Raw genomic sequence first — 24,929 nt, 5'->3', positions numbered from 1 at the left:
GTGAGAAAGAGAGAGTGAAAAAGTGAGAGAGAAAAATAAAGTAATAGAGCTCCAGTTGCTTTGCGAGTGGTGCAAGGCTTCGTCATCACCAAGTGGACATAATTCAAACTGCGGCTGATGTTTCTCTTGTACTTCTCTGGGTGTAGACTCATTCAACCACTAACTTAACTAGCAAATCACACTGAGCGAGCCAGCACCAGTCAACTCTTTTCAGAACATATCCGCAGCCACCACGTTTTAGCTGACGTAGGGCGCCCTCTACCGTCGTAAACCCGAATGGCGCTCACCTCGCAGTGTCCCCTGAGTCCGGTTTCCTGGAGTCTGGACCAGATGCTCTGGATGCGTCCCGCGTGTTCCGGGTGGTTGTTGGTATTTCCGCACATGCATTGGTGCTTCTGCATCAGCGAATCGTACACCAGGCCTGAGCACACAAAAACAGCAAATAAAGAGATACTCCATATCCATATTTTGGTTTATGAGGAAATCAAGGTTAAAAAACTCTTGATAGAAAGAAAAATCCTACATAAAACGAGGAAATATTTATTTTAATATAAATACTGTAAATATATCTATACACATACATTTAAAACGCCTAAAGTTAACAATGAACGAAATTCAACAAATGAAATAAATCCATTTATATTAAAATAGTATTATAAAAATGAAAATCAAATCAATATTGATTTAAAAAAATAAATCAATACATTTAAGTAAAATACATTAAAATAGTAATAGTAAAAAAAATTCAAATTGAATAAAAAGCTAAAAATTGGAGTATAGTAAAATAAATTATAATAATTTAAAAATAAAATAGCATTAAATGAAATAAATTGAAAATAGAATCATTTTAAATAGAATAAAATAAAATAAAATAAAATAGTATTCAATACAATTGAATCAAATTACAAAAAAATAAAAAAGGAAATTAAATAAATCAACATACAATATAAATACTTTTAAATTAATAAATTGAATTAAAATAGTATTAACATTTTATTTTATATTTTTTAGATTAATCATTAATCATACATACATAGTTTTTTTCATACATAGTAGAAATTCAAAATTAAAACTAATGAATTCAAAATCGAATTAAAATAAAATCAACCAATCCTAGAATATTTTTTCAAATTAATAAAACAAATTAAGATAGTAAAAGATAAAAAATGAAAGGAAATAAAATAAATTAAAATACCATAAAATAAAATTGCTTGAAATTCCAAATTAAAACTAATGAATTCAAATCAAAAAATAAAATCAAACTAAAAGAAATTAACATAATATATATATATATATATATATATATATTTAATTATTAAACTGAATTAAAATAGTATAAGATAAAAATAAAAGGAAAAAAAATAGATTAAAATACCATAAAATAGAATTGCATGAAATTTAAAAAATAAAAACAATAAATTAAAAATAGAAAAATAAAAATCAAACCCGAATAAATCATCGTAGAATATATTTTTTTAAATTAATAAAACGAAAGAAAATATGAAAAAGATAAAAAATGAAAGGAAATAAAATGAATTAAAATACCATGAAATAAAATTGCATGAAATTTAAAATTAAAACTAACAAATTTAAAATAAAAAATGAAACTGAATAAATGAACATAGAATATATATATATATATATATATATATATATATATATATATATATATATAGATATATATATATATCTATATATATATATATATGTATATAATTTCTTAAAATTAATAAATTGAATTAGAGTAGTAAAAGATAAAAAATAAAAGTAAATAAAATACATTAAAATACCATAAAATAGAATTGCATGAAATTCAAAATTTAAAACAATTTGAAAAAATATCAATAAAACTGAATAAATGAACATAGAGTATATATATATATATATATATATATATATATATATATATATATATATACGTATATAATTTCTTAAAATTAATAAATTGAATTAGAGTAGTATAAGATAAAAAATAAAAGTAAATAAAATACATTAAAATACCATAAAATAGAATTGCATGAAATTCAAAATTTAAAACAATTTGAAAAAATATCAATAAAACTGAATAAACCATCATAGAATTTTTTTTTTTAATTCATAAAAAGAAAAAAAAATAGTAAATAAAATTGCATGAAATTTAAAATCAAAATTAATCAATTTAAATTACAAAATAAAATCAAACTGAATAAATTAACATGGAATATATATGTATATATTTTAAATGAATAAATCGAATTAAAATAGTATAAGATAAAAAGATAAAAGGGAATAAAATACATTAAAATACCATAAAACAGAATTACATGAAATTCAAAATTCAAAACAATTTAAAATAGAAAAATGAAAAACAACCTATATAAAGAATATATGTTTATTAATAAAACGAATTAAAATAGTAAAAGATGAAAAATAAAAGGAAATAAAATATATTAAAATACCATGAAAAATTGAAAGCAATTTAAAATAAAAAATAAAATAGAACTTAATAAAATCAACATAGTATAAATATATTTTTTAATTAATAAATAAAATAAAATTTAAAAATGAAAACCAATCAATTTCAAATAGAAAATAAAATAATCAGAATATAAAAAAAAAACAACCTGTGGTGAAGCGCGGCTTGAGGACGGGCTCCGGCGCCATCATGGGGAAGGAGGAGGACGCCGGGGACGATCGGGCCCTTGAGAGGGGCCGGTGGGCCCCCGGGTGGACCACCAACCCGGCTGCCTCCATGGACGCCCGGTAGCTCCTCAGTTGCTGAATGCGTTGCTGCTCCAACACAAGCGCTTGCTGCTTCAAATTCACAAAAACAAAGCGAATGAAAACGTGATTTATGAATGAATGAATGAATGAAAGGCCTTTATTCTCACTATACAAGTAGAAATATCCATTATCTACCACTAGAGGGAGCCCACAATATCAGGATGCTTACTTGAAACCACAGGTGTCAAACAGGCGGCCCGTAGGCCAGATCAGGCCCGCTAAGGGATTGAATCCGACCCCCGACACAACACTCAGAGAAGCGCAAGAGAAAAACAAGCTGCAGGTTGAAATATGTCCACTTGATGTTGCCAAAGCCAGGTGCCTCGAACAAAGACACTGTACTTGTATTTATTTCTCTCTCTCTCTCCTCTCTCTTTTTTTTCCACCCCTTTTCTCCCGCTCTGTCTCTCTGTGTCTCTCTTTTTCTCTTCCTTTGTTGTCTCTTTCTCTCTCTGTGTCTTTTAACCTCTTTTGCTCTAACTTCCTTTTTTCCTTTTCTCTCTTTACTCTTTCTCTCTTCCTACCCTTCGCGCTTTCTTTTCTCTTTTCTCTCCTTCTGTCTTTCTATTTCTCTTTGGATTTCTTTCTTCCTCTCCCTTTCTTTTCCCCCTCTAACAACTTTTTATCTTTTGTTTCTCACGCTCCCTCCCTCTCTCTCTTTTGCTTTCTTTGTCCCGCCCTCTCTCCTTTTCCCTCCCTATTTCTCTTTCTTTCTTTCTCTTTCTTTTGCTTTCTCTTTAATCTACTAGAATGGCCCCCGACAGAATGTTTGTTCTATCGTGTGGCCCCCGAGTTCAAATGAGTTGGACACCTCTGCTTTAAACGATGAATTGCACACGAACAGGATAAGTGAGACTGTGATTCCTCCCTTCCGCCACTAGAGGGAGACTCTAACCACAAATTCGAACTTTCATAAGAATGAGTTGAGAGAACACGTTCATTATGAATATATATGTTATATTAATTCTATAAACTAGTAAAACCAGCTTAATCAAAATATAAACATTCTTATTTTACTAGAAAAAACATGATGCAGTTACTTAAATTAAGATCAAATATACATGACGTTTTCTACCGATGGGGTAAAGTTTTATTTTGTGGCATTGTAACAGTGGCTAGAGGAGGAAACAGTGGAAGAAAAAGGCAAGCGCGGCATATGCCTGCAACACGGCTTGCTTGCACGAGAGTGACGGCGAAGGACGAAGCAGGAGCAGCTAACAACAACAAGAATAGCTACTGGTCAGCCATAGCTACCTGTCAAGTGGCTGACATAAGTGGCTAGAGAAGGAAAAAGTGGAAAAAACGGCAAGCGCCATATGCCTGCAACACGGATTGCTTGCATGAGAGTGACGGCGAAGGACGAAGCAGGAGCAGCTAACAACAACAATAATAGCGACTGGTCAGCCATAGCTACCAGTCAAGTGGCTGACATAAGTGGCCAGAGAAGGAAACAGTGGAAGAAAAAGCCAAGCGCGGCATATGCCTGAAACACGGCTTGCTTGCATGAGAGTGACGGCGAAGGACGAAGCAGGAGCAGCTAACAACAACAATAACAGCTACTGGTCAGCCATAGCTACCAGTCAAGTGGCTGACATAAGTGGCTAGAGAAGGAAACAGTGTTAAAAAGAAGTCAAAGATGCCTGAACTGCATAAGTCAGTTGTGGAAGGCGAGAGTGACACTAAAGGACAGAGCGGCGTTGCTAACAATAACAATAGCGGCTAGCGGTTAGCTATAGCCTGCAGCCAAACGGCAAACATGAGTGGCTAGAGAAGGAAACTGTGTATAAAAAAGTAAAATATGCCCTAATCACACATCTCAGCTGTGAAAGACAAGTGACACTGAAGGACGAAGAAGGAGCAGCTAACAACAACAATAATAGCTAGTGGTCAGCCATAGCTACCAGCCAAGTGGCTGACATAAGTGGCTAGAGAAGAAAACTGTGTATAAAAAAGTAAAATGTGCCTTAATTACACATCTCAGCTGTGGACGAGAGTGACGGTGAGGGACGAGGCAGGAGCAGCTAACAACAACAATAATAGCTAGTGGTCAGCCATAGCTACCAGCCAAGTGGCTGACCTAAGTGGCTAGAGAAGGAAACTGTATGTAAAAAAAGTAAAAGATGCCTTAATCACACATCTCAGCTGTGAAAGACACTCTTTTGGCTAGCTATTAAGCTCCCTTTTAGTTTTGTATCTGTTTACCTTTTTAACTATTAACCTACCTTTTTAACTATTTAGTAAGCTAACTACCAAGCTTTTTGCATTGTGTGCATGCTATCTAGCTAACATTTGACCTTTTATGCTAGTTAGAAAGCTAAATTCTGGCTTCTATCTAGCTTTGATATTAGCTTTCTATCTGGCTTTTTACTCTTAGCTGCCTTTTAGTTTTGTAACCGTTTACCCTTTTAACTATCAAGCTACATTTTTAACTATTTAGAAAGCTATCTACCTAGCATTTTGCATTGTGTGCATGCTATCTAGATAACATTTTAGCTTATTTCGCTCGTTATAAAGCTAAATTGTGGCTTCTATCTAGCTTTGATATTAGCTTTCTATCTGGCTTTTTACTCTTAGCTGCCCCTTAGTTTTGTAACTGTTTACCTTTTTAACTATTAACCTACCTTTTTGACTATTTAGTAAGCTAACTACCAAGCTGTTTGCATTGTGTGCATGCTATCTAGATAACATTTTAGCTTATTTCGCTCGTTATAAAGCTAAATTGTGGCTTCTATCTAGCTTTGATATTAGCTTTCTATCTGGCTTTTTACTCTTAGCTGCCCCTTAGTTTTGTAACTGTTTACCTTTTTAACTATTAACCTACCTTTTTGACTATTTAGTAAGCTAACTACCAAGCTGTTTGCATTGTGTGCATGCTATCTAGCTAACATTTGACCTTTTATGCTAGTTAGAAAGCTAAATTCTGGCCTTTATCTACCTTTGTTATTAGCTTTCTATCTGGCTTTTTACTCTTAGCTGCCTTTTAGTTTTGCAACTGTTTACCTTTTAACTATTAACCTACCTTTTTAACTATTTAGTAAGCTATTTACTTAGCTTTTTGCATTGTGTGCATGCTATCTAGCTAACATTTTAGCTTATTTCGCTCGTTATAAAGCTAAATTCTGGCTTCTATCTAGCTTTGTTATTAGCTTTCTATCTGGATTTTTACTCTTAGCTGCCTCTTAGTTTTGTAACTGTTTACCTTTTTAACTATTAACCTACCTTTTTGACTATTTAGTAAGCTAACTACCAAGCTGTTTGCATTGTGTGCATGCTATCTAGCTAACATTTGACCTTTTATGCTAGTTAGAAAGCTAAATTCTGGCCTTTATCTACCTTTGTTATTAGCTTTCTATCTGGCTTTTTACTCTTAGCTGCCTTTTAGTTAGGAAACTGTTTACCTTTTTAACTATTAACCTACCTTTTTAACTATTTAGTAAGCTATTTACTTAGCATTTTGCATTGTGTGCATGCTACCTAGCTAACATTTGACCTTTTATGCTAGTTAAAAAGCTAAATTCTGGCCTCTATCTAGCTTTGTTATGAGCTTTCTATTTGGCTTTTTACTCTTAGCTGCCTTTTAGTTTTGTAACTGTTTACCTTTTTAACTATTAACCTACCTTTTTAACTATTTAGTAAGCTATTTACTTAGCATTTTGCATTGTGTGCATGCTATCTAGCTAACATTTTAGCTTATTTCGCTCGTTATAAAGCTAAATTCTGGCTTCTATCTAGCTTTGATATTAGCTTTCTATCTGGCTTTTTACTCTTAGCTGCCTCTTAGTTTTGTAACTGTTTACCTTTTTAACTATTAACCTACCTTTTTGACTATTTAGTAAGCTAACTACCAAGCTGTTTGCATTGTGTGCATGCTATCTAGCTAACATTTGACCTTTTATGCTAGTTAGAAAGCTAAATTCTGGCCTTTATCTACCTTTGTTATTAGCTTTCTATCTGGCTTTTTACTCTTAGCTGCCTTTTAGTTTTGCAACTGTTTACCTTTTAACTATTAACCTACCTTTTTAACTATTTAGTAAGCTATTTACTTAGCTTTTTGCATTGTGTGCATGCTATCTAGCTAACATTTTAGCTTATTTCGCTCGTTATAAAGCTAAATTCTGGCTTCTATCTAGCTTTGTTATTAGCTTTCTATCTGGATTTTTACTCTTAGCTGCCTCTTAGTTTTGTAACTGTTTACCTTTTTAACTATTAACCTACCTTTTTGACTATTTAGTAAGCTAACTACCAAGCTGTTTGCATTGTGTGCATGCTATCTAGATAACATTTTAGCTTATTTCGCTCGTTATAAAGCTAAATTGTGGCTTCTATCTAGCTTTGATATTAGCTTTCTATCTGGCTTTTTACTCTTAGCTGCCCCTTAGTTTTGTAACTGTTTACCTTTTTAACTATTAACCTACCTTTTTGACTATTTAGTAAGCTAACTACCAAGCTGTTTGCATTGTGTGCATGCTATCTAGCTAACATTTGACCTTTTATGCTAGTTAGAAAGCTAAATTCTGGCCTTTATCTACCTTTGTTATTAGCTTTCTATCTGGCTTTTTACTCTTAGCTGCCTTTTAGTTTTGCAACTGTTTACCTTTTAACTATTAACCTACCTTTTTAACTATTTAGTAAGCTATTTACTTAGCTTTTTGCATTGTGTGCATGCTATCTAGCTAACATTTTAGCTTATTTCGCTCGTTATAAAGCTAAATTCTGGCTTCTATCTAGCTTTGTTATTAGCTTTCTATCTGGATTTTTACTCTTAGCTGCCTCTTAGTTTTGTAACTGTTTACCTTTTTAACTATTAACCTACCTTTTTGACTATTTAGTAAGCTAACTACCAAGCTGTTTGCATTGTGTGCATGCTATCTAGCTAACATTTGACCTTTTATGCTAGTTAGAAAGCTAAATTCTGGCCTTTATCTACCTTTGTTATTAGCTTTCTATCTGGCTTTTTACTCTTAGCTGCCTTTTAGTTAGGAAACTGTTTACCTTTTTAACTATTAACCTACCTTTTTAACTATTTAGTAAGCTATTTACTTAGCATTTTGCATTGTGTGCATGCTACCTAGCTAACATTTGACCTTTTATGCTAGTTAAAAAGCTAAATTCTGGCCTCTATCTAGCTTTGTTATGAGCTTTCTATTTGGCTTTTTACTCTTAGCTGCCTTTTAGTTTTGTAACTGTTTACCTTTTTAACTATTAACCTACCTTTTTAACTATTTAGTAAGCTATTTACTTAGCATTTTGCATTGTGTGCATGCTATCTAGCTAACATTTTAGCTTATTTCGCTCGTTATAAAGCTAAATTCTGGCTTCTATCTAGCTTTGATATTAGCTTTCTATCTGGCTTTTTACTCTTAGCTGCCTCTTAGTTTTGTAACTGTTTACCTTTTTAACTATTAACCTACCTTTTTGACTATTTAGTAAGCTAACTACCAAGCTGTTTGCATTGTGTGCATGCTATCTAGCTAACATTTGACCTTTTATGCTAGTTAGAAAGCTAAATTCTGGCCTTTATCTACCTTTGTTATTAGCTTTCTATCTGGCTTTTTACTCTTAGCTGCCTTTTAGTTTTGCAACTGTTTACCTTTTAACTATTAACCTACCTTTTTAACTATTTAGTAAGCTATTTACTTAGCTTTTTGCATTGTGTGCATGCTATCTAGCTAACATTTTAGCTTATTTCGCTCGTTATAAAGCTAAATTCTGGCTTCTATCTAGCTTTGTTATTAGCTTTCTATCTGGATTTTTACTCTTAGCTGCCTCTTAGTTTTGTAACTGTTTACCTTTTTAACTATTAACCTACCTTTTTGACTATTTAGTAAGCTAACTACCAAGCTGTTTGCATTGTGTGCATGCTATCTAGCTAACATTTGACCTTTTATGCTAGTTAGAAAGCTAAATTCTGGCCTTTATCTACCTTTGTTATTAGCTTTCTATCTGGCTTTTTACTCTTAGCTGCCTTTTAGTTAGGAAACTGTTTACCTTTTTAACTATTAACCTACCTTTTTAACTATTTAGTAAGCTATTTACTTAGCATTTTGCATTGTGTGCATGCTACCTAGCTAACATTTGACCTTTTATGCTAGTTAAAAAGCTAAATTCTGGCCTCTATCTAGCTTTGTTATGAGCTTTCTATTTGGCTTTTTACTCTTAGCTGCCTTTTAGTTTTGTAACTGTTTACCTTTTTAACTATTAACCTACCTTTTTAACTATTTAGTAAGCTATTTACTTAGCATTTTGCATTGTGTGCATGCTATCTAGCTAACATTTTAGCTTATTTCGCTCGTTATAAAGCTAAATTCTGGCTTCTATCTAGCTTTGATATTAGCTTTCTATCTGGCTTTTTACTCTTAGCTGCCTCTTAGTTTTGTAACTGTTTACCTTTTTAACTATTAACCTACCTTTTTGACTATTTAGTAAGCTAACTACCAAGCTGTTTGCATTGTGTGCATGCTATCTAGCTAACATTTGACCTTTTATGCTAGTTAGAAAGCTAAATTCTGGCCTTTATCTACCTTTGTTATTAGCTTTCTATCTGGCTTTTTACTCTTAGCTGCCTTTTAGTTTTGCAACTGTTTACCTTTTAACTATTAACCTACCTTTTTAACTATTTAGTAAGCTATTTACTTAGCTTTTTGCATTGTGTGCATGCTATCTAGCTAACATTTTAGCTTATTTCGCTCGTTATAAAGCTAAATTCTGGCTTCTATCTAGCTTTGTTATTAGCTTTCTATCTGGATTTTTACTCTTAGCTGCCTCTTAGTTTTGTAACTGTTTACCTTTTTAACTATTAACCTACCTTTTTGACTATTTAGTAAGCTAACTACCAAGCTGTTTGCATTGTGTGCATGCTATCTAGCTAACATTTGACCTTTTATGCTAGTTAGAAAGCTAAATTCTGGCCTTTATCTACCTTTGTTATTAGCTTTCTATCTGGCTTTTTACTCTTAGCTGCCTTTTAGTTAGGAAACTGTTTACCTTTTTAACTATTAACCTACCTTTTTAACTATTTAGTAAGCTATTTACTTAGCATTTTGCATTGTGTGCATGCTACCTAGCTAACATTTGACCTTTTATGCTAGTTAAAAAGCTAAATTCTGGCCTCTATCTAGCTTTGTTATGAGCTTTCTATTTGGCTTTTTACTCTTAGCTGCCTTTTAGTTTTGTAACTGTTTACCTTTTTAACTATTAACCTACCTTTTTAACTATTTAGTAAGCTATTTACTTAGCATTTTGCATTGTGTGCATGCTATCTAGCTAACATTTTAGCTTATTTCGCTCGTTATAAAGCTAAATTCTGGCTTCTATCTAGCTTTGATATTAGCTTTCTATCTGGCTTTTTACTCTTAGCTGCCTCTTAGTTTTGTAACTGTTTACCTTTTTAACTATTAACCTACCTTTTTGACTATTTAGTAAGCTAACTACCAAGCTGTTTGCATTGTGTGCATGCTATCTAGCTAACATTTGACCTTTTATGCTAGTTAGAAAGCTAAATTCTGGCCTCTATCTACCTTTATTATTAGCTTTCTATCTGGATTTTTACTCTTAGCTGCCTCTTAGTTTTGTAACTGTTTACCTTTCTAACTATTAACCTACCTCTTTAACTATTTAGTAAGCTAACTACCTAGCTTTTTGCATTGTGTGCATGCTACCTAGCTAACATTTGACCTTTTATGCTAGTTAAAAAGCTAAATTCTGGCCTCTATCTAGCTTTGTTATGAGCTTTCTATTTGGCTGTTTAGATGGCTTTTCACTCTTTTAGCTAGCTACCTAGCTCCCTTTTAGTTTTTTACCTGTTTAGCTTTCCAGCTAACTCGGAAGTTAGCTAATTAGCTATTTTGCAAACCATCTAGATAAGTTTCTATTTTAGAAATTCAAAGTGTAACAAAAACAAGCTCGACGCTTGAAAAAGGTGGGTGCCCCCTGCGCTAAAAAATACACACTGTCCCTTTAATAAGGTCTCAAGTGGATGATGTCACCTGTCGGAAGAGGACTTCCTGCTCGTGAGGGTCGAGGGGCTCCTGCTTGACGGTTGCCGGGGGCGACGAGGACGCGGAGGAGGAGAGAGCCTGATGCTCCTTCAGTTCCTCCTCCGTCTCCTCAGGATGACTCTGGTGCGATACCGATGTCGATACCGATATTGACGGGCTGACGGCCGAGTTCGCCTCCCCGGGTTTCGACATCATCTGAAAAGAAAGTGGATTTTAGAGCAGGGGTGTCAAAGTTACTTTAGTTCGGGGGCCACATGCCACATGGTGGGGAAAAATCGCTCAGGGGCTGGACTAGTGGATTAAAGACAGAAAGGGAACAAGGGAGAGGAAGAGAAAAGGGGGGAAACAGAAATAAAATAAGAAAGAATCAAAAAAGAAGGACAACTAGAGAAAGTGAGAGAAAGAGAGAGAACAGAGAAAGTGAGAGAAAAGAGAGAGTGAGAGAGAGAGAGAGAGAGAGAGAGAGAGACAGAGAATGTAAGAGAAGTGAGAAAGTAAGAGAGAAATGAGAAAGAAAGAAAGAAAGAAAGACTGTCAGAAAGAAAGAAGGAAAGAAAGACAGAAAGACAGACAGACAGAAAGAACAGAAAAATGTGAGGCAGGAAGACAGAAAGAACTGGAGAATGAAAGACAGAAAGACAGAAAGAACGGAAGAACGAAAGACAGAAAGAAAGACATAAAGAAAGACAGAAAGAAGGATAGAAAGAAAGAAAGAAAGTAAGAAACAAAGAAAGAAACAAAGAAAGAAAAAAAGACAGAAAGACAGAGAGAACGGAAAAACGAAAGGCAGAAAGACAGAAAGACAGAGAGAACTGAAGAATGAAAGACAGAAAGACAGAAAGAACGGAAGAACAAAAGAACGAAAAAAACGAAAGAACAAAAGAACGAAAAAACGAAAGATCGAAAGAACGAAAGAATGAATATAAGAAATAAAGAAAAAAGTAAGAGAAAGAAAGAAATAAAATAAAGGACATAATATATGTAATAAATGGCTGTATTTTTAAATAGAGCTGTCCTCTTGGGTGCAACCAGTAGGGGGCAGTAATGCTTCACATGACAACGCCCCAATTTCAAGCATTTTCAAACACTTCTCCCAGAAATTAGAAGACTTAATATTAAAATCCAAGCATTTTCAAGGATTTCAAGCACTCGTACAAACCCCTGAAGCATATCACACACACACTGGGCCTTTAAGAAAAAAAGGGATCGTCATCATGTTTCGAATGGCCCGACATTTTTTCCTTCTGAAAGCAGCCGTGTTCCTGGAACTCTTTGTTTGTTTCATGAGAGAATCCCTGTGTTCTGTTCCAAATTAACTTGTCCGGGCCTGCGTCAATGGAAGAAAAACAAAAAAAGGAGTGTACCAGAAGGCCAAACAGACAACAAATAGAAGGATTTTTCTAGTTTTTGAAACTATTTTAATGATGCAGAAACAGTATGTTATTTTCACCCTCAATCTGAAAATATAACAGTCAATAACTAAACCCCTTTGTAACAAAAGTGAGTACACTCTAAAGTGAAAGTTCCTGAAGTGTTTGGTCTGAGTACTTCCAGGCTGACCCCCGCTTCAGCCTGAAAGCGTTCCTGCACCTATCTTTCTTATACAGACGCTCTCCTACTTACGACCATTCAACTTACGAAAAACGTTAGATACAAATATTTTTTTCAGGATGTTAAAAATTATTCGGACACTGCTGTAAGTTAGATTATGTATTGTTTGCACCTTTTTTTAAATACAGGACAGTACTGTAGTGCTTCTTTCCGCCACTACCGGCGTTTGGTGGCGCTGTGAGAGGTCAAGCAGCATCCACCCCGAAGTGTCATGAACCGGAACCGGATGAGAACCCAAACGCGTGACGTTTCTCACACAAGCCTTTTATTCCCCGGGAAATGGGGAGTCATGCATGTTAGGCAGCAGTCTGGCGTGGAATGACAGGAAGTCAGAGGCCGACGAGATCGATAACAATTGCCCGAACAGAAATCGGACAGATGGGGTCGATACCGGACGGGAGGGGACGGACAGGATTGATATCAAAACAGAATATCGAAGATAAACAGGACAAACTAGACGGGAACGAAACTTAAGATCAATAATAAACAGGACAAAAATAGACGGGAATGATACTGGACAGGAAACACAGGTCAAAACCCCCATCTTGCGGGGGAGAGGTTCGTTGACAGACTGACAAAGGGTGAGTGAGAGAACTGAGGTTAAATAGAAGGGAAGCCAATCCGTCAAGGAGCCGCAGCTGGCACCACACGGGCGGGGCCAATTGGGCACCATGGCAACCGTGACACAAAGAAGAAATACGGCTTCTTCTTGCTAGTTCTTGTGTAAACATTCTATACTGTATCTCCAGCGTGCTAACAACTTTGACATTTTTATTGTTTAATATCTCGCGCATCCATTCAATATGATTGGTGTAAAGTGTTTCATAAAGTGTAAAGAAGAGGCGAGCCGTTTCTTTTGAAAGGAAAGTGGAATAAGAAAGCTTGATGCGGTTGAGAAAACGGTTAGATCGCTTTTTTTTGGCCACTTTCTACCACGGAGGAGGAAGTTGCCCAAGTCTTGAAGCTCATCTTCCAAAAGTAAGTTAAACTCAACTTTATTTCTCTTTATAGAGTTTATTATTTTAGGAAATGTTTTTTTTTTTTTTTAGTACAAAACGATACATGTTACTTATACAAGCCTTAAACATACTTCTATAAACCTTGAACATACAAAATATAGCACTGAAGCGACTTACGAACAAATTCAACTCACGAAAGATCGTTCCGAAACTATTTCTTTCGTAAGTAGTTTGCACGTTCACTCAGCTTCTTTGGACATCCAACACGAGCCCTTTTGTGAGTACATCGTGATTTTTTTAAACACTGGAGGATCTTGGCAACTGTACTACAGCTCAACTTCAGATTATTGACAACCATCTTGTAGCTTTGGGCAGGTTTATCTAGTGCCACAATTTAATTCTTTATTGTCCCCAGTGAGTTCCTTGCCATGGTGTGCCATATTGGGAGTTTCAGTCACCAGTATGACAGAGTATTAAGTCACATGGTATTTTGGAGGGAAAATGAAAAGCAGTGCTTTTGTTTGGACGTATACGGTGACTCCTTTAGGGCAGGGGTGTCAAACTCATTTTAACTCGGGGGCCACACAATAGAACGAACATTCTGTCGGGGGCCGAACTAGTAGATTAAAGAGAAAGAAAAAGAGAGATAAAGAAATAAGAGAAAGAGGGAGGGAAAAGGAGAGAAGGCGGGACAAAGAAAGAAAAAGAGAGAGAGGGAGAGAGCGAGAGAAACAAAAGATAAAAAGTCGTGAGAGAGGGGGAAAAGAAAAGGAGAGGAAGAAAGAAATCCAAAGAGAAATAGAAAGACAGAAGGAGAGAAAAGAGAAAAGAAAGCGCGAAGGGTATGAAGAGAGAAAGAGAAAAGAGAGAAAAGGAAAAAGGGAAGTTAGAGCAAAAGAGGTTAAAAGAGAGAGAAAGAGACAAAGAGTAACAAAGGAAGAGAAAAAGAGAGACACGGAGAGTGAAAGAGACACAGACAGAGTGGGAAAAAAGGGGTGGAAAAGAGAGAGAGAGAGAGAGAGAGAGAGAGAAAGAGAGAAAGAGAAATACATACACGTACAGTGTCTTTGTTCGAGGCACCTGGCTTTGGCAACATCAACCACAACAGGATCAGGACCCAAACGCGTGACGTTCTCACACGAGCCGTTTTATTTGACATTTTTCAACCTGCAGCTTGTTCTTCTCTTGCGCTTCTCTGAGTGTTGTCTCTGTTTGACACCTGCGCTTTAGGGTGCACTCACTTTTGTTGCCGGGGGTTTAGCGATCGAAGGCTATATTTTGAGTTTTTTAAGGGAAAAAAATACATTGACTCTGCTGAATGCTGTAATAATAGTCTGAAATAATAGTCTGTGCAATAACCTGTGCAGCCCTTTGAGACTCTTTGTGATTAAGGGCTAGACAAATAAAAATGACTTGACTATATTAGCTTCACACAGTTTTCTTTCATTGTTTCAAAGCGATGTTCCTTCGACACACGGAACGCGCAAAATACGCAAAAGACGGGTTGGCTTATCGCCCGGGGAACAGCGGATTGACGTCAGAGCCGAGCCTCTTGCTTCATCCTCCTCGTCCTCTTTTCCAAACAAACTCCAAACAGACGCTCTAACACCTCTACCGAGACAAAAACACAGACGCTGGAAAAGTAGGGCTGCGGAAAGTCAGAAAAAATGTGAAAGTTGGGCTCGTCCATGGGCGTAACCGGCCTGTTTCTGGGGGGGCTCGAGCACCACCAAATTAAATCCGAGGACCCCTAAAAATGATAGCATTTTTAAATCTCTTTTCCTTAATACTCTCTTTACCGCATTCTTCACTTTTACCTTATTTCAATTCATTGATTTTTATGATGTTTGATCTGTGGTTTTAATGCATTTTAAAAACCATATTTTACATTTTTAATTTCTTTTATTGTGTGTTTTTAACCTGTCTGCCATTTCTGTAAAGCACTTTGAATTGCCTTGTGTATGAATTGTGCTATACAAATAAACATGCCTTGCCTAATAGAGGACAGGATAAATGGAAGCTAAAATTGTCAGGAACCACAACAGGATCAGGACCCAAACGCGTGACGTTCTCACACAAGCCTTTTATTTGACAGGAAATGGGGAGTCATGCAAGTTAGGCAGCGGTCTGGCGTGGAAAGACAGGAAGCCAGAGACCGACGGGATTGATTCCAATTGCCCGATTGATATCGGACAGATGGGGTCGATACCGGACAGGACGGGACAGACAGGATAGATAATGAATCAGGATATCGAAAATAAACAGGAGAAACTAGACAAGAACAAAAACTGGAGAAAATAATAAACGGAACAAAAATAGATGGAAACCGAAATTAAACAGGACAAAGTAAACGGGAACAAAACCGGACAGGAAATACCAACAGGAAAACAGGTCCGATTCTGTTTTTTATACTTCACACACCCTTGCCTAACCCTAACCACACCTCAAACCGAAACCAAGGTCCTAACCCTTGAAACGGGGTCTAGACCCACTAGGACCAGCAAAATGCCTCAAACAGGGCTACCGGTCCATCAAAAACTGGACCAAAGAAAGTCATATATATAGACACACACAGATTCTGGTCTGAAGTTATTATAATTCAGACACCCTTACTTAACGCTAACAACACCTCAAACTGAAACCAAGGTCTTAACCCTTGAAACGGGGTCTAGACCCATTAGGACCAGCAAAATGCCTCAAACAGGACTACCGGTCCATCAAAAACTGGACCAAAGAAAGTCATATATATAGACACACACACAGATTTTTGTTTGGCAGGCGACAAAACACATACGCCCCCGCCCAGCTCTATTAGGGTGAGTCACATTTCCCGGAAGCCGTAAACGCATCGCCCCGGAGAACAGTTGCCGTGGCGACCGCGAGAACACACAGACATGCACGCGCAATTAAAAGACACACTCCAGGGAATTTTGCCATTTTCTGGCCGGGAGACATTTAGCGGTCGTACGCCGATGAATGCCAAATAATCGACTATTGGGGTGATGCTTTGTTTGCAGCGGCATTTTGGTGCCGTGGTTATTGAAAAAAATAGATCCCATGATTTATGTTTTTACGATTTTATGACAACACGAATATGTTTAACGCGAAGAAATACACGGTGGGATACAATTTGAATTCATCTCATCTCATCAGCTGCACCGCTTATCCTCAGTAGGGTCGCGGGGGTGCTGGAGCCCATCCCAGCAATCATCGGGCAGTGGGCAGGGGACACCCTGAACTGGTTACCAGCCAATTGCAGAGCACACAGGGACAGACAACTTACTCGCTCAGTCACACCTAGGGACAATTTGGACCGGCCAATTAACCTGACATGCAGGTTTTTGGAATATGGGGGGAAACCAGAGTGCCCGGAGGAAACCCACGCAAGCACGGGGAGAACATACAAACTCCGCACAGTAAGGCCGGGAGCTGGATTTGAACCCACGACTTCAGAACTGTGCTGCACACGCGCTAACCACTGCGCCGCCGTGCTCCCCTACAATTTGAATTATCGCTTGTTTTTTTACCAACAAAGCTTACGTTAAAAAACTGTATAAAGTTAGTATTATTATTGTTATTTATTATAATATATTAACAATATAGATCATTCCCCACTCCAACCAATTACGTTTATAGATCTAACAGGGTGTTCTAGAGCACAGGTCTCAAACAGGCGGCCCGCGGGCCAGATCAGGCCCGCTAAGGGATTGAATCCGGCCCGCGAGACAACACTCAGAGAAGCACAAGAGAAAAACAAGCGGCAGGTTGAAATACGTCAATGCAGTGTGTTTTTTTCCAATCCACACACTTTAGCTCATGTTGAATTATTACACACAGTCACTTTAAAATGAGAGGGCAGCACGGCGGCACAGTTCAAGTCATGGGAACCTCCTGCGTGGGTTCAAATCCAGCTCCAGACTTCCTGTGCGGAGTTTGTATGTTCTCCCCGTGCTTGCGTGGGTTTCCTCCAGGCACTCCGGTTTCCTCCCACATTCCAAAAACATGCATTTCAGGTGAATTGGCCGGTCCAAATTGTCCCTAGGTGTGAATGAGCGAGTGAGTTGTCTGTCCCTGTGTGCCCTGCGATTGGCTGGCAACCAGTTCAGGGTGTCCCCTGCCCGATGATTGCTGGGATGGGCTCCAGCACCCCCGCGACCCTACTGAGGCGGAGCTAAAAACGTTTTTTTTGGGTGGCACCTTGTTGATGATGTGTTGCTGCTGCTGGAACTGCTGCTTGTGCTTCTCCAAGAACTGCTGGTGCTGCTGCTGGACCACCAACTGCTGCAAGGCCTGAGGGCAGGGCTGCTGGGGCAGGGGGGCCGACTGGGTCCGGCCTAGCGGGTGGTGGCCCCGGGCCAGCTTGGACAAGGGGGCCGACGGCAGCGCCAGGCCGCTCAGACCTGCAGACGCAAACAGGAATTAAGACCTTCGGACCGTTAACTGCGAGAAAATAGGTGCAGGGATGAGGGAGCCATGACGTTTGTGGTCCTCAATGGGAGTGAATGAGTTGGAAGACAATGCTATCGCGAAATCTCGATTAAAAAATGAAAAAAGCTCAATCTCAAAGTGCATTTAAATGGTGGGTGGACTGCATTTACTGTATATAGCGCTTTTTAAGTCACTGAAGACCTCCCAAGCGCTTTACAATGTACTTCACACTTACCCAGTAACAAACGCTCATACACTTATAGCAGGGGTCGGGAACCTATGGGTGGCGAGCCATATATGGCTCTTTCTATGAGTACCTGTGGCTCAGAGACAAATTTGATCGCATGCAGATTTTCTCCATCTCGCCTAAAACTTTAGCCAGTAATCCTGTTCAAATACACGCAAAGCCAAACCAAAGCTAAATTTCAAAGCAGTACTTTGCAGAATATTACGGGCATGTTTTTGACTACAATTTACAGTCAAGGTTTCACACAAAAAAACTCGTTTTGGCTGTACAACGCTAAAGAATCCTTTATATAAAAGTTCACTATATAATCTGTCTTCAGTGTTCAGATACCTTATGACGAATCCACAGAACAAACTGTAAATACGCTAAAACACCGGAAAGAGAACTTAAAGTGATTTGATTGGGTGAGTAGGAGGGATGGGTGGAGCTATGCAAAAAGTGCAAGCACTCCCTCCCATCTCTCGCCCTACTCCGTCTGCGCCAAAGGTAAGCACGCCAGGCTCCCTGTTCTCAGAATGTTGTGAGGTTTTTACAAAATAACTGCTTGCATCTGGTTTTGAAACCAATATGTATGAAAAAAAAAAGGGTCAAAAGGAGTTTAACCGATCCTGAGTAATTGCAAGAAAGACAAGTTTAAAGTGGTATGTTTGTTGATTTTGGGACACGGGCTTTGGCATTATTCTCTTTTCATAATTTGTATCAAATCATCAAAAATAAATGTGATGAAGACTAAGCTTTTGTCTGGGGTGCGGGTTTAGCAATTTAGTGAATTTGTCTCATAATATATGGTGTGGCTCTTTCCCAAAATAAAATTAATATATTTTGCTTTTATGGCTCTTTGAGTCAAAAAGGTTCCCGACCCCTGACTTATAGGGAGTCAGCTATCAAAGGCGCCTACCTGCTTATCAGGGGCATTAGGGGTTATCTGAAGGAACTGTGTGTCATATTTAGTGCCTCCTAGTGGTACAAAAAATCAGTAAAAAAAGCACTGCAGTGTAAAATAATAAATCAAACTCTCACAACCTGAGACAACTGGTCAAGTAGAAATCTCCAACTGCACTATTTTGTTCACGACAAAATTCAACAGTAAAACAATATAAAGTGTTATATCCAATCCCTCTCTCTACCCACTCTCACTCCCTCCCCTCGCTCCCTCTGTCTCTATCCTCCCCCTCTCTCTATCCCTCTCTTTTTGTCTATGATAGCTGACAAGACTTCTCTCAGTGAGGAGAGAGCAGAAGTTTTGGAGCAAGCAGTGTTAAAAGACACAGGAAACACTGAGAAAGAACCCTACACGAGTTTCCCCAAATGAGATGTTGAGTATTGTGAATTTAATAGGTCATTCTCCATTGTGTGACGTCATCATGCATTGTTTTGTGATATTGTGGATAGCTGTGTTAGCTTGAATAAGTGTTGTTGGTGAATAAATATGCTAAAAGGCTGATGTCTAGATAGATGTCTGGATCAATTGATAGATAGAGGGCTAGCTAGCTAGATAGAAACCTAGCTAGAACCTAGATAAATAGATAGCTAGCTCTCTAGCTAGCTAGTTAGAAAGAGAGCCAGCTGGAGACCTAGCTAGAGAGCTAGCTAGAGAGATAGAGAGCCAGAGAGATAGCTATCCAGATAGATAGAAAGATAGATAGATAGATAGATAGATAGATAGATAGATAGATAGATAGATAGATAGATAGATAGATAGATAGATAGATAGATGGATACTTTATTCATACCCGTACGGAAATTCACACTTCCAGCAGTATCCTTGTGTTAAAAAATAAAATAATAAAATAAAAGAAATAGAATATAACGTTTTGCTACAGAGTATTTAAAGAGTGCTACGGAAAATAGGCACTGTAATAAAAATAGGGAAATATGCAAATGTGGGGGTGGGGTTCAATGTGGGCTTTCACTCCCCCGGGTGGAGTTAAAGAGCCTCATGGCATGAGGAAGAAATGATCTTCTCAGTCTGTCCGTGGAACAATCTATGCTCATTTATACCATAGAAAGTAATATTTTTGACCGTATGTAACGGTAATGACGGAAACAAAAATAGTTAGATTGCCCCGTTACTGAAAGAAGAACACTGTTACATAACGACGTTATTTATTACGGCGTTATTCCTAACACTGCTAATGGCTGATTAGAAAACCCAAGTGCAATGATGTTAGCCCAGCTTAAAACGGTTCAGCTGGTGAGAAAAGCTATGAAACTGAACTTCCTTTAAGCTAGTCCAGTATCTGGAGCATCACAATTGTGGGTATGATTAAACTGTCGGAATTTCCGGAAAATGAGAACGCTTGTGTGAAACCCGACGGTCTAGTCTTGTTCTAAAAAATGACAGCTATTTAATGTGAGAAACTGCCAAGAAACTAGAGTTCTCCTCCAACTGAAGGTACTACTCCCTTCAGAGAAGAACATAAACACAATTAGAAAACTGTGGCACAATTAAGCAAGAGGGGAAATATGTTAGATTCTCCAGTTTGAGATCTAGATGCTTCACAGATCTTCAACTAGCAGCTTGGTTAAACTGTACCCTCAAAACACCAGGGGCAATCTGAGTAGCTTGATAATTGCTCATTTTATGCAAAAATAATTTTATATATTTCAATAAAAAACAATTTAAAACACGTTAAAATATTTAAAATGGGGCGGCAGTAGCTCAGGAGGTAGAGCGCTCGTCTTGGGATCAAGGGATCCCAGTTGGAATCCCGGCTTGTCCGTGTTACATGTCGAAGTGTCCTTGGGTAAGACACTGAACCCCTAATACCCCCAATAAGCAGGTTAGCGCCTTACATTGGGAAATGTGGAGCACATTGTAAAGCGCTTTGGGAAGTCATTGACTTGAAAAGCGCTATAGAAATGCAGATCATTTCATTTCATTTCAAAAGAAAAAACTGACCCATTGGGCTGTGGCCCTGCTCCAACAGCACCATGTGTTGCAGGAGGGGGGCCCCGGCCCCGGCCCCTGCCCCCTCTCGATCCAGACCCGAAGATGCCAAGTAGGTGGGCAAGTGGGCAGCCGGCATGAAAGGAAGAGCCAGGCGGCTCTCTCCGTCCTCGTGTCCTGTTATTGCCTGGGGGGGAAAAATGGGAATAATAATAATAATAAAAGAAAAAGGACATGACGTCAGGCAGACATTTTGGAGACGCAAAAGGAAGTCAAAGCAGACATACCAAGAAGAGATAAAAGTAAATAAAAGTGTAGGGGGGTCAAATATGTAGACGTTCCTACTTTTGCTCTCAATTTTTAAGAGCAGCCATAAGAACTTTTTTTCCGATGTGAAAAACATTAAAGCCAGCAAAGAATTTTTTCTGAATTAAAGAAACAAAATAAAGTATATGGATATGATTTTTCTCATCTTAAGTGTCATTGTTCCAAGTTTCTTTTATATATGTATGTTCTGAAATGTTTTTAGTGTACCATTTTCTTTAATCATTTAATCAGGGTCAAAAAGGCTTGCGTTGTTTCAACAGAGGTTTGCAGACGGACTGACGAAAGGAGAGTGACAGGACTGGGTTTAAAAAGGGACAGGGAGTTCAAGTTTTTAAAATATGTTTATTAGAGTAAAAATATATATCTAATTATATTATGTAATGAAACTATTTATCAGTTTATTCGATTTTAAAATAAAAATGTAAAGTTTCCTGGAATTTTTTTTTTTTTTTAAATTCCTTTGATTTTTTTTAATTTTATAGATTTTTTTTTAAATTAATTTAAGCTTAAAAATATTTTTAATAAATCAGTTTAATAGATTTTTAATTGTTTTTTATTTTCCAATATTAAAAAAAAATAAAAAATATATATATATATATATATATATATATATATATATATATTAGTTTACCAGATTTAAGAAAATATATATTTTTGGTTTACTAGAATATTTTAAAATATTTTAAGTTTAATAGATTATTTTATGTCATTATATTTGTAAAAATATTATTTGTTTGCCAGATTTTTTTAATAGATTTTTTTAGTTTATTAGAATTTAAACACCCTATATATTTTAATACCCCTGCTACCCTAGTGAGGATGGATGGATGGATATTCTAATACTGCCAAAAATGAACTGCAAAAAACTGTTAAAATTATGAAACCAATCGTGCAAAAGGAGAAAAATCGTTTTCAGGAAATATTTTTACTGTAAAGAATTTGACTTATGTTGCTGAAAAAGTCCAGTCAAGTCAAGTCATGTTTATTTGTGACGCTCTTAATCACAAAGATTCTCAAAGGGCTGCACAGAACACAGATTATTGCAAACTACAGACTATTATGACACCATCCCCTGATCTTAAACCTACATGAGGGCAGGGAAAAACTCAAAAACCTCAAGTCAAGTCAAGTCATGTTTATTTGTTTGGCCCTTAATTACAAAGAGTCTCAAAGGGCTGCACAGAACAAAGACTATTGCAAACCACAGACTATTATGACACCGTCCCCTGATCTAAAACCGACATGAGGGCAAGGAAAAACTCAAAACCTCAGTCAAGTCAAGTAATGTTTGTTTGTGACGCCCTTAGTAACAAAGAGTCTCGAAGGGTTGCACAGACCACAGCTTATTGCAAACCACAGACTATTATTCCACCATCCCCTGATCTAAAGCCTACATGAGGGCAAGGAAAAACTCAAAAACCTCTGCATGAGGAAAATGAAGAAACCTTGAGAAGGAACTGCACATGAGGTCATATGACAAATAATACACATATATTGTCAACAGGAAATATAGGTTATTCGTAAGCTATAGATTAGAAGTGTGTTTTAAGCTTAGATTTACCAGTTCCACTGAGGTTGCAGATCAAATCTCAGGGGGAAGAACATTAAGGATAACAATTATGAAAACACAAAAGTAAACAGAACAAACTATTTTTCCCAAAATAGTCAAATGAGAAAAATAATGCTTAAAATAAGCCAAAAATGTTTTCCTCTTTACAGTCCCTTCTCAAGGTTTCTCTTTATTTGCCTCATGCTGAGGTTTTTGAGTTTTTCCTTGCCTTCATGTAGGTTTTAGATCAGGGGATGGTGTCATAATAGTCTGTGGTTTGCAATCGTGTTTAATCTGTGCAGCCCTTTGAGACTCTTTGTGATTAAGGGCGTCACAAATAAACATGACTTGACTTGACTTTACTCTGTATTGTTTTATTTGACCTTTTTGGTGTGTAGGGACGCCCAAAGTCTGGTTCAGAAAGCTGTTAGCCGTTTTTACTTACGGCACTTCCGGGGCCGGTCGCGGGCAAGCCCAAGGTGATGTTGGGCAGGGACGGTGAGGCGTAAAGCGAGAGTCGGGAAACGGAACCGTCCCTGGAAACCAGACGCTGAAGCAGAGACGTCTAGACGGGAACAATTGAATTGAGCAGGTGTCCGACACCCTCCGCCGACGTCGGTGCACGCAATTGAGACGTTACCTCTCCCGGGCTGCTGGAGATGGGGAACCCGTTCTGGTAGGGGATGTTACTGGAACTGTTGCTGGGGGAACTGGGACCAGAACCGGGGGCGCTGCTGCACGCCGAGTCTGACGGAAAGACTAAAAAAGGTCCGATTTTGACTTTGAAACGACAGAACGGAATCGATGGCCCAGTTGTTGCAAATATACACAAATAGAGCATTTAAATTGACTGAAAATCAAGATTTGAATTATGAATAGCATGGCAGGTGGATATACTCAGCTAGCGCTAAAGCTAATGCTAATTGCTACCAATAGCGACGAGCAATCCAGAATCCATGAATGAATGAATGCATGAATGCATGGTTATAAGGATAGATAAATGGATTATTAAATATATAGATGGATGGATACATAAATTAATTATTGGATGGATGGATGGATGGACAGATTGATTGATGGAAGGATTTACAGCTAGATGGATATGTTTATATATGACTGGATGGATGGATGAATGGATGAATTTACGGCTGGATGGATATGTTTGTATATACTGGACTGTCTCAGAAAATTAGAATATTGTGATAAAGTTCTTTATTTTCTGTAATGCAATTAAAAAAACAAAAATGTCATACATTCTGGATTCATTACACATCAACTGAACTATTTCAAGCCTTTTATTATTTGAATATTGCTGATTTTGGCTTACAGCTGAAAAAAACTCAAAAATCCTATCTCAAAATATTAGAATACTACCTCAGACCAAGTAAAAAAATAATTTTATAACAGCAAAACTAAATCAAACATTTGAAAATGTCCATTGATGCACTCAGTACTTGGTTGGGAATCCTTTTGCAGGGATTACTGCATCAATCCGGCGTGGCATGGAGGCAATCAGCCTGTGGCATTGCTGAGGTGTTATTGATGCCCAGGATGCTTCGATAGCGGCCTTCAGCTCATTTGCATTTGCAGGTCTGGTGTCTTTCATCTTCTTCTTAACTATACCCCACAAATTCTCGATGGGGTTCAGCTCAGGGGAATTAGCAGGCCAATCAAGGACAGTGATGCCATGGTCAGTGCACCAGTTACTGGTGGTTTTGGCACTGTGGGCAGGTGCCAGATCATGCTGGAAAATGAAATCCTCATCTCCATAGAGCTTTTCAGCAGATGGAAGCATGTAGTGCTCTAAAATCTCTTGGTACACAGTTGCATTTACTGTGGACTTGATGAAACACAGTGGACCAACACCAGCAGCTGACATGGCTCCCCAAACCATTGCTGACTGTGGGAACTTCACACTGGATTTCAAGCAACTTGGATTTTGCTCCTCTCCAGCCTTTCTCCAGACTCTGGCGCCTTGACTTCCAAATTAAATGCAAAACTTGCTTTCGTCTGAAAAGAGGACTTTGGACCACTCTGCAACTGTCCAGTGCTTCTTCTCCATAGCCCAAGTCAGACGCTTCTTCCGTTGTCTTGAGTTCAGAAGTGGCTTGACCATGGGAATACGGCTATTGTAGCCCATTTCCCGGACACGTCTGTG

At 37.6% G+C, this 24,929-nt stretch overlaps 1 protein-coding gene across 4 annotated transcripts in view; it reads right to left on the bottom strand.

Annotated features, from left to right (window-relative positions):
- The window catches only part of LOC148352521 (histone deacetylase 4-like), a 96,399-nt gene that overhangs the window by 47,974 nt on the left and 23,496 nt on the right, over positions 1-24,929 (bottom strand). The window contains exons 8-14 of one of the 4 annotated variants that reach the window (XM_088353046.1): positions 23,412-23,530; positions 23,217-23,336; positions 20,908-21,082; positions 17,528-17,730; positions 10,749-10,955; positions 2,604-2,793; positions 288-421 (exon numbers count right to left, since the gene is read on the bottom strand). In XM_088353046.1, coding sequence (XP_088209172.1) covers positions 288-421; positions 2,604-2,793; positions 10,749-10,955; positions 17,528-17,730; positions 20,908-21,082; positions 23,217-23,336; positions 23,412-23,530 — 1,148 coding nt within the window. The remainder of the gene's footprint in view (positions 1-287; positions 422-2,603; positions 2,794-10,748; positions 10,956-17,527; positions 17,731-20,907; positions 21,083-23,216; positions 23,337-23,411; positions 23,531-24,929) is intronic. The other 3 variants (XM_088353047.1, XM_088353048.1, XM_088353049.1) reach the window with 3 other exon arrangements.

Source organism: Urocampus carinirostris, chromosome 14 (assembly GCF_059441175.1).
Source record: "Urocampus carinirostris isolate Australia breed hairy pipefish chromosome 14, RoL_Ucar_1.0, whole genome shotgun sequence".
Lineage (NCBI taxonomy): Eukaryota > Metazoa > Chordata > Actinopteri > Syngnathiformes > Syngnathidae > Urocampus > Urocampus carinirostris.
Note: the sequence above shows the minus strand (reverse complement) of the source record. Positions and strands in the feature narration are given on the sequence as shown.